We start from the raw sequence: 18,421 nt of genomic DNA, 5'->3' as shown, positions 1-18,421 counted from the left end.
ATGACACCTCTACGAATGGAATGTAACACATTTCATTCACAAGTTTTGTGTGAATGTATCTGAGAACGTATTTGAACACACCTGATGACCTGCGCTATTGTTATGCAAAGTAGCCAGGTGGGTACGCGTCTATGCTTTTACCAACACGTTCGTGTTTCCGGGTTCCCGTTTTGCGCTCTGATTGGCCACTGACCTATGCTAGTATGCCCGCCTCGCTATGAGCGTAGCAGGACGCTGAAATGCAAATGCGTATCACAGTACTGCCTCCAGGAACAGCTGTTTCCGCGTGACTTTATGTGCGCTAAAGTTCTGGTAAGTTTAAAGTGCTTAGAAATGCCGGTTCATTCATGCTTTGAGGCACGCTTCCTGACAGGATTTTATAATATTGTATTTTATAATAACAATTCATGACAGCTTGTATAGCTCAACTGGTTAGTTCCCTGCCTCTGGACCATATGGTCCCCGGTTCGTATCTCTTGTATACTTATTTTTTTTCTGTAACGTTAATTAATTTATCCACTCTGGTTGATAAGATAAGATATTCCTTTATTGATCCCCTTGTGGTAATTCAGGCATCATAGCAGCATTGGGGGGGGGGGGGGGTACACAGGTAGTGAAAACAACACAAGCAGTGTAAACAAATAAGTCAATAGAATTGACTATCTAACCAACTGAAATATACAGTATTTACAGTATCACAGTATTCACATAAGGTGCAGTATGCATAAGGTGGTGTTATTGTCCTTTTTGGGACACCAGAGTGGATAGATTATTTAACGTTACGAAAAGAAAAAAAAGTAAGCAAGAGATTGGAACCGGGGACCATATGGTCCAGAGGCAGGGCACTAACCAGTTGAGCTATACAAGCTGTCATGAATTATTACTGACTAATCCATCATTTACACTTTTCAAGTGCCAATTGAGGTCGTCCATTATTTGGCATTAATAAATCAGATATCATGCGTGTGTGCTTTTGTGTGTGCGCTCTCGCGCTGACTCGTTAAGCCTTTCCCTACGCATATTCATTTCTGGAGCATTTCTTTATCCACTCTGGCGTGATGGTGTATTGTACTCGCAAATCGCTTCGAATCGGTTGAGTGCAGCGCCGACTCTCTACTTACGAGGGGGGCGTACTAGCGTAGGTCAGTGGCCAATCAGAGCGCAAAACGGGAACCCGGAAACACAGAGCGTTGGTAAAAGCATAGACGCGGTGGGTACTTAGCGAGTTGGCTCATCAGTCGAGTGCAGCGCATTCCTGTGTGCACGCGCATGCACATCCATGCATGTGCGTGCACGTGCTTCTGCTCACAGAGCCGGTTGCATGGCGTACAACCCCGTCCCATGAGCAACGCACCCCTGCATATATGTAATCTCGTTGTCGCTGAAAATTAAGGAAACCTCTGTGCCTTTCAAAATAAAGGTTGAATGAATTCTGTTCACTAACTTCACTCCAGTCAATGAATCTAAGTAATACGTTTAATATTGCAATAAACAAGTGGTTAAACACACTGGTGTTCGTTATGTGGCTGATATATTTTATGCACATGATATGATTATGATTATTATTATCAGTAGTAGTGGTATAGACTAGTAAATAATGTACATTTTATTGTAAGCCAAACAACAACAAACTATAGTTATATTATTATTATAATTGTTAAGACAACAGACAGAAATAGGCTTATAGGCTACTTTACCTAATGGGGGGGGGGGGGGGGCTCAAGTGACCCAAGTGAACGGATCACTTTAGTGAGTGACTCAGACTAACCCGAGTCCATACAATTAACCAGATTTACCAGCACTACAACACAGGTGATTACAATGACGCTCATACTTAATAGCAGGGGGCGTGACAGTATCCGATAAGGGACCAACTTAGAATGTCAATACACAACAGTATCCATCTATCTATCTATCTATCTATCTATCTATCTATCTATCTATCTATCTATCTATCTATCTATCTATCTATCTATCTATCTATCTATCTATCTATCTATCTATCTATCTATCTATCTATCTATCTATCTATCTATCTATCTATCTGTCTACATAAATTATCTATCTACATACATACATACATACATACAGACATACATACATACATACATACATACATACATACATACATACATACATACATACATACATACATACATACATACATACATACATACATACATACATACATACATACATACATACATACATTGAATATATATTCGTCTTTGAGAAATACATCACTCAAGTATTGTTGCTTCAGTGAAATTTTATTTCAGTTGGAGCACTTGTCTAGGAATGATGTTACTTTCAAATGAAAACCATTACAATTGTGTGCATGTGCCAAAATTGCCCCCTAAATGATTAAAACAATGATTATGGTATCATTTGTATGGGCGTGGTCTTTCTTTGCAAACTCACATTGCCTCATTATAAGTCCATGGTTTTGGGGATAGTCTTTCAGTAATCAATCATATCAACAAAACTGATACATGAGCCATATAAATAGAATATTAGAATATTCGAATATATTATATAGAATATTACAATATTAAATGTAATATTATATTTCTACATTCCATTTATATGGTTCATTTTAGAGACGGTCAAATTAATCTATAGTAGATCAATGTACAGTTTCTTCGTCAAATGTATATACTCTCTTTTTAGACTATTTTTGTATCACAAACAGTACTGTATTTGTAAATCTGATATGTCATAAATGTATAGATGTAGCAGTACTGTCTATCTGTATGTCATGATGTATGTCATATATGTTATGATGAATTGAAAATGGGGGACCCTGATGTAAACTAGACGAAAGTCTTTCTCTGGTCTGCATCCCCTTAACAATTGTGTGTATTGAGCCGTACTGTATTGTACCCATTCTGCAATCTGTTACAGTAATAAAATGTTCAATCAATCAATCAAATGTGACTTCAACCGGCAGAGGGGGCAAGAGACTCGTCTCAACTATAGGGTCTCTCTCTCCAGTGTGTTGTGTGCAGTGCAGAGCGCGCAGCCGCAGTGGAGAGAGAGGGGGGAGAAAGGGAGACCAGCAGACGAAGAGGAGGATATCCGCGCAGCACCGTTTCGGGTTGGACTCTCTCTCTCTCTCTGTCGTACTTGGATACAAAAAGGATACCAAAATAATAATCATCTTTTGGAGAATAAGAATAACGCACGGCGGAGGAGGAGAACATGGCGACGTTGGGACCCGAGTCGTCGGGTCGCCCCCACCACCATGCAGCAGGCGCCCAGCAGCAGCTCTCCTCTCCATCGACACAGCAGCAGAGCTGCAATATGAATATGAATATGAATCAGAATCAGAATCAGAATGTGAACCCTAACCTGCCGGTGAGCCGCGGCTTGGAGCGCGCCCTGGAGGAGGCGGCCAGCAGCGGCGTGCTGAGCCTCAGCGCCAGGAAACTCAAGGAGTTCCCGAGGACCGCGGCCAACCACGACCTGACGGACACCGTGGAAGCAGGTACATCATGACGTGGACCCTGGTGTTATTATTATTATTATTATTATTATTATTATTATTATTATTATTATTATTATTATTATTATTATTATTATTATTATTATTATTATGATGATGAAGCCCCCCCCCCCCCCCCCGTCTCCAATCCCCCAGACGCCTATCCATCACACGCTCCCGGCAGAAGAGAGTGCCGTGGATTTAAATTTTTTATTTTTTTTTACCAATGGGACCTTTTACTTAACCCTTTCACTGCCACACGACAGAAGGTTAACCCTTTACTATCACACAACAACCGACGGTCAAGTGATAGTAGAAAGGGTTAACCTTCTGTCGTGTGGCAGTGAAAGGGTTAACCGGCTGTCGTGTGGCAGTGAAGAAAGGGTTAACCGGCTGTCGTGTGGCAGTGAAAGGGTTAACCGGCTGTCGCATGGCAGTGAAAGGGGGCAGTGAAAGGGTTAACCGGCTGTCGTGTGGCAGTGAAAGGGCTAACCGGCTGTCGTGTGGCAGTGAAGAAAGGGTTAACCGGCTGTCGTGTGGCAGTGAAAGGGTTAACCGGCTGTCGTGCGGCAGTGAAAGGGTTAACCGGCTGTCGTGCAAGGGTTAACCGGCTGTCGTGCGGCAGTGAAAGGGGGCAGTGAAAGGGTTAACCGGCTGTCGTGTGGCAGTGAAGAAAGGGTTAACCGACTGTCGTGTGGCAGTGAAAGGGTTAACCGGCTGTCGTGCAAGGGTTAACCGGCTGTCGTGCGGCAGTGAAAGGGTTAACAACCGGCTGTCGTGTGGCAGTGAAAGGGTTAACCGGCTGTCGTGTGTGGCAGTGAAAGGGTTAACCGGCTGTCGTGTGGCAGTGAAGAAAGGGTTAACCGGCTGTCGTGTGGCAGTGAAAGGGTTAACCGGCTGTCGTGTGGCAGTGAAAGGGTTAACCGGCTGTCGTGTGTGGCAGTGAAAGGGTTAACCGGCTGTCGTGTGGCAGTGAAGAAAGGGTTAACCGGCTGTCGTGTGGCAGTGAAGAAAGGGTTAACCGGCTGTCGTGTGGCAGTGAAAGGGTTAACCGGCTGTCGTGTGGCAGTGAAAGGGTTAACCGTTTGGTAGTGCGGCAGTGAAAGGGTTAAAGGGGCACTTCACCAAGATCATGAGATCATGTGCGAAATAAATCTGCATTGTTTTCTTTTGGTGAAGTGCCCCTTTAATTAAAGCCCAATCGGATAAAATGTTTAGCATTGTGTCGACTGTAATGTATATATTTGTGTGATGCACAATAGGGTAAGAATACAATCACAGTGAGTTTAATGAACCTTCACTTTCCATGTGGATAAGATCGCATGATTGATTTGTATTATTAGACATTCATGGCAAATTTGCGCACGATTGAACTCGCTCCCTCGTTGCAGAGAGAATGAGGATGGCGTGTAGCACTAGTAGTACTATAGGCATTGGAATGAGGTGCCATACAGTGTGATATGAAAAGCTCAGCCAACAATAGCTCACTATGAACTCCCCCAGCCAGGCAGTGTGTTTATGACCAACAACACTAATGACAGAGAGGATGATGGATTTAGGCTTATTTCCGTGTCTCTCGTCTCTGGATTGTGGCGGAATTCCCCGTTATTTCCCTAAAAGCCATTTCGCTTTCGGATTGTCGGATTGTGCTGCTGCCACGAGGGTAGTAACATAACCTTGAGCTAAATGTTCCCCTCTCACACGGTTTCCTATCCTATCATGTCTATTTGAAATGAAAACATTAGTATAATGCGTGTTGCCTTCTTACAGAGTAAACGTTGTTGTGAATCAATGCTGATCTATGGCTGCAGCCACAGAGAGAAACAGTTGGTTTTGTTGGATTATAATGTTTTTTTTAGTAGCCAGTGTTTAAACATTTACAAGCCATTTCATGTTGTCACAATAATACCACGTTTAAATATCACAGGTCCTTAGTGGCCATGTATGGTAATGAATTTGTGAACATTCTCTCTCTCTCTCTCTCTCTCTCTCTCTCTCCCTCTCTCCCTTCATCCTTGGCCAGGCCATTCATGTTTATACCATTATCATTCCCGTGTATACCAGGGGCAGGTTGTGGGAACAACATTCGACTTGATGTGAGGCGGCGTGTAGTCTGAACAACAACGTTCTAATAGTATTGTAACGTCAGTGACTAAGTATCGTAATAATAGCATCCCACCCCTAACACACACAGACACACACACCTGCTGCTCTGCAATAATCATAGGAGGGATAGATTGAACCCCTCCTCATCAGAACTTGCTCTAAATGTAGTATAATATGTCTGCATGCTCGCCTATCTATCCATCCATCTATCCATCCATCCATCCCTAATGTGTCTTGTGTTCCATAAGGTGGCATTTGTGTTTAGAGACAAAATGACAAAATGATTTGTGTACACTCCCTAAAATATCTTGAGCTTCATCTTCTGCCCCTCTCTCTCTCTCTCTCTCTCTCTCTCTCTCTCTCTCTCTCTCTCTCTCTCTCTGCATCTGTCTCTCTCTCTCTCTCTCTCTCTCTGCATCTGTCTCTCTCTCTCTCTCTCTCTGCATCTGCCTCTCTCTCTCTCTCTCTCTGCCTCTCTCTCTCCCTCTATCTCTCTCTCTCTCTCTCTCTCTCTCTCTCTCTCTCTCTCTCTGCCTCTGCCTCTCTCTCTCTCTCTATATATATATTAGTCTCCGCAGCATGTTGAGGTGCTGACCCCTGATCTAAAGGCCCCGTCTGGACTCGTAGTAGGCCTGGTGTAGCTCCACATGTAGCACCAACATGTCCCAGTGTCTGGACTCGTAGTAGGCCTGGTGTAGCTCCACATGTAGCACCAACATGTCCCAGTGTCTGGACTCGTAGTAGGCCTGGTGTAGCTCCACATGTAGCACCAACATGTCCCAGTGTCTGGACTCGTAGTAGGCCTGGTGTAGCTCCACATGTAGCACCAACATGTCCCAGTGTCTGGACTCGTAGTAGGCCTGGTGTAGCTCCACATGTAGCACCAACATGTCCCAGTGTCTGGACTCGTAGTAGGCCTGGTGTAGCCCCACATGTAGCACCAACATGTCCCAGTGTCTGGACTCGTAGTAGGCCTGGTGTAGCTCCACATGTAGCACCAACATGTCCCAGTGTCTGGACTCGTAGTAGGCCTGGTGTAGCTCCACATGTAGCACCAACATGTCCCAGTGTCTGGACTCGTAGTAGGCCTGGTGTAGCTCCACATGTAGCACCAACATGTCCCAGTGTCTGGACTCGTAGTAGGCCTGGTGTAGCTCCACATGTAGCACCAACATGTCCCAGTGTCTGGACTCGTAGTAGGCCTGGTGTAGCTCCACATGTAGCACCAACATGTCCCAGTGTCTGGACTCGTAGTAGGCCTGGTGTAGCTCCACATGTAGCACCAACATGTCCCAGTGTCTGGACTCGTAGTAGGCCTGGTGTAGCTCCACATGTAGCACCAACATGTCCCAGTGTCTGGACTCGTAGTAGGCCTGGTGTAGCTCCACATGTAGCACCAACATGTCCCAGTGTCTGGACTCGTAGTAGGCCTGGTGTAGCTCCACATGTAGCACCAACATGTCCCAGTGTCTGGACTCGTAGTAGGCCTGGTGTAGCTCCACATGTAGCACCAACATGTCCCAGTGTCTGGACTCGTAGTAGGCCTGGTGTAGCTCCACATGTAGCACCAACATGTCCCAGTGTCTGGACTCGTAGTAGGCCTGGTGTAGCTCCACATGTAGCACCAACATGTCCCAGTGTCTGGACTCGTAGTAGGCCTGGTGTAGCTCCACATGTAGCACCAACATGTCCCAGTGTCTGGACTCGTAGTAGGCCTGGTGTAGCTCCACATGTAGCACCAACATGTCCCAGTGTCTGGACTCGTAGTAGGCCTGGTGTAGCTCCACATGTAGCACCAACATGTCCCAGTGTCTGGACTCGTAGTAGGCCTGGTGTAGCTCCACATGTAGCACCAACATGTCCCAGTGTCTGGACTCGTAGTAGGCCTGGTGTAGCTCCACATGTAGCACCAACATGTCCCAGTGTCTGGACTCGTAGTAGGCCTGGTGTAGCTCCACATGTAGCACCAACATGTCCCAGTGTCTGGACTCGTAGTAGGCCTGGTGTAGCTCCACATGTAGCACCAACATGTCCCAGTGTCTGGACTCGTAGTAGGCCTGGTGTAGCTCCACATGTAGCACCAACATGTCCCAGTGTCTGGACTCGTAGTAGGCCTGGTGTAGCTCCACATGTAGCACCAACATGTCCCAGTGTCTGGACTCGTAGTAGGCCTGGTGTAGCTCCACATGTAGCACCAACATGTCCCAGTGTCTGGACTCGTAGTAGGCCTGGTGTAGCTCCACATGTAGCACCAACATGTCCCAGTGTCTGGACTCGTAGTAGGCCTGGTGTAGCTCCACATGTAGCACCAACATGTCCCAGTGTCTGGACTCGTAGTAGGCCTGGTGTAGCTCCACATGTAGCACCAACATGTCCCAGTGTCTGGACTCGTAATAGGCCTGGTGTAGCTCCACATGTAGCACCAACATGTCCCAGTGTCTGGACTCGTAGTAGGCCTGGTGTAGCTCCACATGTAGCACCAACATGTCCCAGTGTCTGGACTCGTAGTAGGCCTGGTGTAGCTCCACATGTAGCACCAACATGTCCCAGTGTCTGGACTCGTAGTAGGCCTGGTGTAGCTCCACATGTAGCACCAACATGTCCCAGTGTCTGGACTCGTAGTAGGCCTGGTGTAGCTCCACATGTAGCACCAACATGTCCCAGTGTCTGGACTCGTAGTAGGCCTGGTGTAGCTCCACATGTAGCACCAACATGTCCCAGTGTCTGGACTCGTAGTAGGCCTGGTGTAGCTCCACATGTAGCACCAACATGTCCCAGTGTCTGGCTGCATGTCTCTGCTCACATCTTTAAATAGAGACGGTGCTCAGAGCGCCGCTTGGTTAACAGTCTTTTGATCTTTGTCAGCAAGTCCCAGATAATGATGCGACTCTTCTATAATGACATGTTCATTATAACCAATCGTATCCTTGTGCTACTTTAAGATCCGCCTTAAATGGATAGTTGTGACTTTTGTACCCTAGCCCTATTTCCTACTTATCAATGATGCTATTGATTGGTAGAGTCCTTTCTCAATCCATGCTGTTCCGCATACTAGCTCCAGCTGATTAGCCACAAACCAATGCAGAGTCAATGTTTATTTTTTTTTAAGTAGAAATAAAACCCATTTAGTTAATATCAGTGCGCACATTCAGCAAATAAAGAAATTGCCTTGTAAAATACTAAGCATGCTATCACTACTCTCTCTCTCTCTCTGTAACACTACTATGTCATGGTTTTATATTAGCTCATCATCTGCATGCTATAGCTGTTCCTCACATGTCCTGACTTATTTCACTACATTAGTCACAATACCTGTCGAGTAGTCTCACCATAACTGTAGCCTTTCCTACATCCTTTCCTGCAGCCTTTCCTACAACCTTTCCTACAACCTTTCCTGCATCCTTTCCTACAACCTTTCCTACAACCTTTCCTGCATCCTTTCCTGCATCCTTTCCTGCATCCTTTCCTGCAGCCTTTCCTGCATCCTTTCCTGCATCCTTTCCTGCAGCCTTTCCTGCAGCCTTTCCTGCATCCTTTCCTGCATCCTTTCCTACAACATTTCCTGCAGCCTTTCCTACAACCTTTCCTACAACCGTTCCTACAGCCTTTCCTACATCCTAACCTTCAGATATTGTTTGAAGAGGTGTGTTTTTAGTCAACAACAGAAAATTGGCCACGTTTCAGCTGTCCTGACTGTGGTGGGAAGTTTGTTCCACCATTGTGGAGCGAGGACTGAGAATAGCCTGCTTTGTTTTGATGACCCCCCAGGAGCCTGGATAGGAGAGGGTCTGAAGCGGCCAGAAGATGCATGTAGGCCCTGATATTAAAGAGGGATAAAAAGCTACTCCATTTGTAATATTGGCTCTAGGAGTGCTCTGTCTAGTTAGTTCAGTCTGGTGTCTCTGTGGGTTGTTTGTTGATATACTGGGAGTGATATGACATCAGGAGGTGATACAGGTGATGTGTGTGTGTGTGTGTGGGGGGGGGTGTGTGTGGGGGGGGGTGTGCGTGCGTGCGCGCTGAGGTACAGACAAACAGCTCGGAGTAGAGGAAGAGGCCGATCAGTGGGAAATATGAAGAATGGGAGGCGATGACCTCACTGAGAACTCAACTCTACGTCATTGACAGAAGTGTCACACACGCAACTACAATGGAGTAGCTCAGACGAAGAATTGCATAAGAAGTCTGTTAAGTTTTCAGAGGAACAATGGTTTCTAACTTTATTATCTAAAGATGGTAAGTTAGAGTGTTGTGTTCATTCATAGTTAAAGACAGTAGAGGTTGAGTACTTTATTATCTAAAGATGGTAAGTTAGAGTGCTGTGTTCATTCATAGTTAAAGACAGTAGAGGTTGGGTCAGGGCTGTACGTTAACTTTTTTTGCACATAGCACTGGTGCTACAGAGGTTGATAGTTTTGTAGCACAGGCCAAAATCTTGTAGCACAAGTATAAAACGTGTTATATTTGTAACAGTCACAAATGTGCCTATTGTATTTGTGTTATTTAGTTGCAGTGCCATGTTTGGCTGTCATTTAGTATATCGCCATGTGTTATTATTACTATGATACTCTCATATGCTATTTTCAATTAATATCATAAACAACATAAGGAATATTAGCATAATTTTGAGTGGACTGAAGGAATGAGTCAGCGTTAATAGTTTTAAATGCAAATAATTTATTGAAACATAGAAGTGGGGTCGGTTGGGACACACACACACAATGGGGGACCCTGATGTAAACAAGACAAACGTCTTTCTCAGGTCTGCATCCCCTTAACAATTGTGTGTATTGAGCCGTACTGTACCCATTCTGCAATCTGTTAAATAAAGTTTTCATTCATTCATTCACACACACTGTTTCAACTCACCACCCCCGCATCATATTGTAGTCTAGTCTGTCTTCAAACTTCCACTCCTCTCGAAACTTGTTTATATTTGAATATCAACATTATCTGTCCATCCTCAGTTTACTATAATATACTCCTGTCCTGACTAGTGACTTCATCATCTTTCCAAACGCACGCACGCACACACACACACAGGGAAGGGGAGAGAGTGCCCCCCCATTTCCCTTTCCCCAGTCCACACTGTGTCTGCTGGCTCTGCCTCTGATCAGGATTAGCTTGTTAGCTTGCTAACGTTGTAGTGATTGTAATGGTACATAAACGTTAATTTCGGGCGATGTGCGCATAAAGGAATGGCGACGGTGCAAAGCATGTAGATGCATTTGACCCGTTGCGAGAGAAAAAAAAACACCACAGACTTATTTCGGGACGTGTAGGCGCACTGCTGTGTTAACGCACCAACCGACCAACGCGCTGCTCTGCTTGCAGAAGGCGCACGGATAGGGCGGATATGACTCGTCGAGTTGTCACAAGAGTTTTTTTCAAAATAAGATTATCATATGCACCTGAACGTTGCTAGCTTTCGGAGCCTAGCTGGAGCTGCGCGTGGGCAGAAATGAGACCCGCTACAGGATTTTCAAAATAAGAGTATCTATACGAACCGAATCCCTATCGCACCAGTGCTACTGAAGTAAATCCATCCATCGCACAGACCGCTGTTGCTGTAGCACGTGCAGGGGAGGAAATTAGGCCACTTTACTGGCCAAATGCTAGTATTTTTTACGTTTGGCTGGTAAAAAAAATCAGATACCCGCCAGTTGGCTGGTAAGCCAAAAAGTTAGTTTCCTCCCCTGCTGGCGAGTATACAAAAAAATAAAACATTCTGCAATCACTGCACTGGCAAACGGTGCGCGTCTTCTGAGTGTTCGCTTTAGTTGACAGTGCCACGAGAGCACTGCACAAGACCACCTGCGGACATATAATGTTTAATAAACGTTTGCGCAGTACTGGCCAACCCGCGGACATATAATAATAAAAGTCCCGCGGTACTAGGCTAGCCATCAGGAGCACTCGCAAACAGATAACGTTAAACACAGCAGAAGATGGAAAACAGACAGACTGACCAACGGGGAACTGCATCCAACCCTAGTACAACCCTCGAGTATAAGTTACTAAGGACACTAATGTTAGTCTACTGGAACTGTATACAGTGGTTAGCTTCTAGTTAGCGTTTTAGCTATAGCTGCTTGCTAGCTAACGTTAGCCCCGTGTGCTCAAAGCAGCCAGCTAGGTGTATCTGTTATGACTATAATGTTTCCAAAAAAGCACCGGACTACGACGTAAGGTTAGACATTTTATTTCATGCTCAAAAGCCCCTGGCTTGCACATCGCAGTCACGAAAGGGGCTAGCTCAACCAGTGCACTGTGCACAACAGCACACCAACCCAACTGACGTTACCACAACACTTGACGGTACGTCACAGCACTGTCGTAAGACCACCGTGCTGTCTTAAAGGAACAGTGTGCCTACCCAGATGCATACACAACATTGACGCGGCTTGACATACAAAGAAGTAATTATCACAATTAGCGATTTTTTTTGTCTGGTAAAAAATCTGTTTGGCTGGTAAAAAAAATCAGATACTCGCCAGTTGGCTGGTAAGCCAAAAAGTTAGTTTCCTCCCCTGAGCACGTGCGATATATATGTCGCACTGTACAGGCCTGGGTTGGGTACTTTATTATCTAAAGATGGTAAGTTATGCCCCTTTTCCACTGCATGGTACCTACTCAACTCTACTCTACTCGGCATTTTCGGTTTTCCATTACCAAAGTACCTGGTACCAGGTACTTTTTGGGTACTTTTTGGGTACTTTTTTAGTCCCTGCTCTGTCGAGGTTCCAAGCGCGTGCCAAGCGAGTAGAACTGGTACCAGAAAAGTCACGTGAAACACTGCAGACCACTGATTGGTCAGAAGAGAGACGCGTCACTCCTTGGAGATTCTGAACGAAAACGGAAAGCCGCCATCTTTAATGTCTCTCATAGGATTTCATTATATGTTTGCAGCAGGCACAAGTGCAATAAACAAAGGATACAGTCACTGTGTATTCTGCCTCATTTATTGATTAAACAAAACCGACAACACAATTTGCCACCGAGCGGAGAGTTTAGTCTCGCAAAAAGATCGCTGACTTGTTAAGGCTTAAGCTTGTTGTTAGGTGCTAATGTTGTGCTAGCGTTTTAGCATGGCTATCCTACATAGCGTGATCAATATAACTCGCTATTGATTGTTTGTATGAGTAACGTTAATGCTAGTAGAATAGACACAACGTGAGGTAATCACCATCCATTTTAAACCGATTACCTAATGCTAACGTTAGCAAATAGACGCGAGACTGGTAACGTTACAGCTTTGTTGTTAGCCTAATGCTAACGTAACTCAATATCGATAATTATCGTCGATATAATGTCTGTCAAGTTTAATTAACTTATTATGCCCGGCGCCGATACGCGGGCTGACTTGTTTTGCTGCTGTGAATGTCTTGAGAGTCGAGTTGATGTCGTCATCAGTCCGCGCACGTTAGCAGATAGCCAAAGCAAGCGGAGTATCTCATGACAATGTACTAAAAATGACCCTAAAATACTCTGTTCCGCCCAATTCATTGCAACGACGTCCACCGTATACCCCACACTACTATAACAGTTACCCTCAGAATTCAAAACACACACCAACTCGGCAGGTAACCTGTAAAATAGCGCCGTGCAAGCTAATTAGCCCTAGCCAGCCTCGTTTCCGAGCGGAGTATCTCATGACAATGTACTAAAAATGACCCTAAAATACTCTGTTCCGCCCAATTCATTGCAACGACGTCCACCGTATACCCCACACTACTATAACAGTTACCCTCAGAATTCAAAACACACACCAACTCGGTAGGTAACCTGTAAAATAGCGCCGTGCAAGCTAATTAGCCCTAGCCAGCCTCGTTTCCGAGCGGAGTATCTCATGACCATGTACTAAAAATGACCATAAAATACTCTGTTCCGCCCAATTCATTGCAACGACGTCTACCGTATACCCCACACTACTATAACAGTTACCCTCAGAATTCAAAACACACACCAACTCGGCAGGTAAACTGTAAAATAGCGCCGTGCAAGCTAATTAGCCCTAGCCAGCCTTGTTTACTGAGTGAGTCCTACCTCCGCGTCTCCTTCCGGGTCTCCTTCCGCTATCGGCCATCTCCTTCACTGATTGGTTGTTAGTGCGTGTGCTCATATCCAAGCTTGGAAAATCGATATATCGAAACTTTGCGACCACGTTTCATGTTTATTTCGAGGAAATAATTTATCGCGATAGTTATCGTTATCGTTTTATCGCCCAGCCCTACGTTAACGCTTGTAGAATAGACACAATGAGAGGTAACGTTGGCGTTAGCAGAATAGACACAACGAGAGTTTCGTTAATGTTGTTATTTATTGATTGATTGAAAACTGTGTTTACTCTGGCTTGCGCCTAGCTCACGGACATAGCTATACTGGAGCTCTCACAGAGCTATGGAGCTCTCAGCTGTACACCAGCAGCCCCGCCTCCCCACACAGAGACAAACTGAGTACTTTATTTTAGTACCTGCAGTGGAAAAGGAACGAAGTACCAGGTACCTAAAGCGAGTAGAGTAGAGTAGGGTAGAGTCGAGTAGGTACCATGCAATGGAAAAGAGGCATTAGAGTGTTGTGTTCATTCATAGTTAAAGACAGTAGGTGGCACGGTGGTGTAGTGGTTAACACTGTCGCCTCACAGCAAGAAGGTCCAGGGTTCGATTCCCGCTTGGGGACCAGGTTTCCATGATGCCAGTTACCCAGGTGGGGTATCTCCCAGGCCTTTCTGTGTGGAGTTTGCATGTTCTCCCCGTGCTCGCAAGGGTTCCCCCCCCCGATAAGATAAACCCAATGGAAAAACATGCACAACAACAATAGATCGCTAAAGCTGTGGCGTCCTTGACGAAGACGGACAGGAGCACTTGGATTGGTCCCCTGGCGCGGCTCACGTTGACGCCTGTCTGCTCCCGGCTGCCCTTGGGGGGGAAGGACGACGGGATGGGTTAATCGCAGATACGAATCGCATTCATGCATCGCATGCGTGCCGAATGATAACCTCTGAGCAGGTCCTAAATTAAAAATTAATTAATTAGTAGAGGTTGAGTACTTTATTATCTAAAGATGGTAAGTTAGAGTGTTGTGTTCATTCATAGTTAAAGACAGTAGAGGTTGAGTACTTTATTATCTAAAGATGGTACGTTAGAGTGTTGTGTTCATTCATAGTTAAAGACAGTAGAGGTTGAGTACTTTATCATCTAAAGATGGTTAGTTAGAGTGTTGTGTTCATTCATTTAAAGACCGTACAGGTTGAGTACTTTATTATCTAAAGATGGTAAGTTAAGAGTGTTGTGTTCATTCATAGTTAAAGACCGTAGAGGTTGAGTACTTTATTATCTAAAGAGGGTACGTTAGAGTGTTGTGTTCATTCATAGTTAAAGACAGTAGAGGTTGAGTACTTTATTATCTAAAGATGGTAAGTTAAGAGTTTTGTGTTCATTCATAGTTAAAGACAGTCGAGGTTGAGTACTTTATCTAAAGATGGTAAGTTAAGAGTTTTGTGTTCACTCATAGTTAAAGACGGTGGAGGTTGAGTGGTTTCTTGTGATATAGCCCTTTCATACTCCAAGTGATTTAGATTAACTTCACAAATGCAAATACATGGGTCTGTCCAAAACATTTCAAGACGGACCTATAGGTTCTTCGGTACAAGGATTAATTTACATTTACATTTACGTTTTGTCATTTAGCTGATGCTTTTATCCAAAGTGATTTCAATTGCGGTACAGTACCTTGATATAGACATGTGGCATTCCACGCCACTACATATACGTTTACTACATATTGGCTTCTCCAATAGGACTGGTCTTGGCCACCATAACATGATTATTCCTAAATCATCATCAACGAACACAATCTTCACAATCAAAGAATGGTTGGCAATAATACTGTGGCAGCACACTGTTGACTGAAGTTGGGTTCAGGTAGAGACTGGTGTTGAATGAATTTGGGTTCAGGTAGAGAGAGACTGGTGTTGAATGAAGTTGGGTTCAGGTAGAGAGAGACTGATGTTGAATGAAGTTGGGTTCAGGTAGAGAGAGACTGATGTTGAATGAAGTTGGGTTCAGGTAGAGAGAGACTGATGTTGAATGAAGTTGGGTTCAGGTAGAGAGAGACTGATGTTGAATGAAGTTGGGTTCAGGTAGAGACTGGTGTTGAAGGAAGTTGGGTTCAGGTAGAGACTGGTGTTGAATGAAGTTGGGTTCAGGTAGAGACTGGTGTTGAAGGAAGTTGGGTTCAGGTAGAGACTGGTGTTGAATGAAGTTGGGTTCAGGTAGAGACTGGTGTTGAAGGAAGTTGGGTTCAGGTAGAGAGAGACTGGTGTTGAATGAAGTTGGGTTCAGGTCAGGGTTAGAAATTAACATTTTTTTTCAAGGGCTTTTTTTGCCCCCCTTAATTGATTTTCGGGGGCTTTTTTTTGTATTTCGGGGGCACTGAATTTTTATGATAAACGGTAGGGGTGGGACGGTTCACAAAATGGACGGTTTGGTTCGTATCACGATTTTGGGGTCACGGTTTTCAGTTCGATATACGTTAATTTTTATTAAAAAAAATGTAACACTCAAATCTAAACATGCTTCTCATTTATTAAAAATAAAATAAAAGGTTTACAGTGTTTACAGCCTTAAATAATGTTTGGCACACAAAGACCGAACTGACTGAAAAATATAGGCTACATTTGTCAAAGTATTAACTTAGTGCAAACAAACAATATGCTCAGCCAGCACTAGACTTTCCTTTCTTTAATTAATATAAACACACAAAAACAATAATAATAATAATAATAATAATAATAATAATAATAATAATAATAATAATAATAATAATAATAATAATAATAATAATAATAATAATAATAATAATAATAATAATGACTTGGATTTATATAGCGCTCTTCATGAGACCCAGAGCGCTTCACAGAGTCCATTATTCATTCATACACAGTCATACCGGTGGTGGTAAGCTACAATTGCAGCCAGAGCTGCCCTGAGGCAGACTCACGGAAGCGTGGCGAATAATCATCGCCTACGGCCCCTCCGACCACCACCAACATTCATTCACATGCATACACATTCATACGAGGCAAGTAGGTTAAGTGTCTTGCCCAAGGACACAACGGCAGTGGGATGGACATGGGCTTGAGCGGGATTCGAACCACCAACCCTTCGATCATTGGACAACCCGCTCTACCCCTGAGCCACGCCGCCCAATTCCCTGATTGTCAGTTCTTAATGGAAAGATTCATTTTCTGCTTGAAATTATTATGTTTCTGTCTACATTTATTTAGACTAACATTATTTAAATATTGAGTGCAACTGTGGTGGATTACGTAATTCGGTGAGTTGGAACTATCTATGGGTTGGCGCCGGGTCCCCACGGACATTTTAGCGTGTGGCACCTTCAGTTCCGGTCACGTTCATAACATCAACAAGCAGCGCGAAAGCGGCAATAGTCCCGGTTGGAGTTAGTAAAACACAGTTGTATGTTAGCCTTCTTGGATGTTGAATAAACGCCTATCATTGTCTTTAAACACCCCGCCTCTCAGACTCCCATTTCCTCCTCTGCTACAGTAGCTAGTAGCTACGGTGACATTTCATTGACTGTACAGTATTAGCTTGCGGGCTGCGTCGGGCTACCATAGTTAAAACGTGCGTTGTGTTTACAAACGGCTAACACTATGGCAAGATGTGTGTAGGCCTATGTAATGTTAATGGCTATGTTTTTAAAGTCGTAATGAAGATTGAGTTATATTGTGCGTGCCATTTTTACACAAACTGACTGCTGCTGCTGCTGCTGCTGCTGCCTGCAGCCAGTGCAGAACACAGGCTCCGCCAAATGATTTTTTTTTATTTGCGCGTCATCTGAACCGTACGATACACAGACGCTCCATTACCGGATAAATATATATAATTAGTAAACTGTCGGGGGCATTAAGTGCCCCCCTTAACTGGTTTTCAAGGGCATTTTGTCCATTTTCAAGGGCATTATGCCCCAAGCCCCCGTTAATTTCGAACCCTGGTTCAGGTAGAGACTGGTGTTGAATGAAGTTGGGTTCAGGTAGAGACTGTAGGGATGGGAATTGATAGGATTTTATCGATACGATTCCATTATCGATTCTGCTTATCTGTTCGTTTCTTTATCGATACCTGATCACTTTATAATTTAAATAAATAAATTGGAAATGCAACAGAACTAAGCTGGTTAGAATAACAACATGCAACTTGACATTTCTGATTGTCATTTATTGTTGAGCCCTCATGTCAGAAAAATACAAAAACTGTAAAAAAATAAAACATTAACTATAGCCTACACTTAAATAAAATAATGTATTTGAGATTCTCTTAAAATGTATTTATTTTTTTATTCTTAAACTAATTTAATCTATTGAATAACAGGTCGTTATTCCTCTGACTTCTGTCATGCACGCACGCACGCACGCGCACACACACACACACACACACACCAGGGTTTCCGTTAGAAAAAATTGTTGCCGGTCTCCGTGACCTGCAAGATTTCAACTACCGGACAAATGAGATTAATTCCGGTCATAGTTTATTGAGCTTTAAAACAATTGATAGGCAGGCTCATGTCATCCTCAAGGCATGTAGATTTATAATATTATTACTTAAAACTAGGCTACTTTTGCGTATACAGTCATTAATATATTCCAAATAAAATAAGTCCCTCGATACTCCGTCTCCGTGCTGCTGCTGACTTGAAATAAAATAGACCGCGTATGTGGCAGTCGGTCCGACACTAAACAGCAGTCTGTTATAATCACATTTTTATGAGCTAACGAATTCCGTTATATTGGACATTTGTATTAATTAT

General features: G+C 44.0%; 1 protein-coding gene across 2 annotated transcripts in view; it reads left to right on the top strand.

The window, feature by feature from the left end:
• The first annotated feature begins 3,055 nt into the window (after positions 1 to 3,055).
• lrch1 (leucine-rich repeats and calponin homology (CH) domain containing 1) overlaps positions 3,056 to 18,421 on the top strand; it is a 348,164-nt gene continuing 332,798 nt past the window's right edge. For both annotated transcript variants that reach the window (XM_084314586.1, XM_084314585.1), the window contains exon 1: positions 3,056 to 3,487. In XM_084314586.1, coding sequence (XP_084170712.1) covers positions 3,202 to 3,487 — 286 coding nt within the window. In that variant the 5' untranslated portion in view covers positions 3,056 to 3,201. The remainder of the gene's footprint in view (positions 3,488 to 18,421) is intronic.

This window comes from Notolepis coatsorum, assembly GCF_963971535.1.
Source record: "Notolepis coatsorum genome assembly, chromosome: 5".
Classification (NCBI taxonomy): Eukaryota; Metazoa; Chordata; class Actinopteri; order Aulopiformes; family Paralepididae; genus Notolepis; species Notolepis coatsorum.
This window is presented reverse-complemented; position numbering and strand designations above follow the sequence as displayed.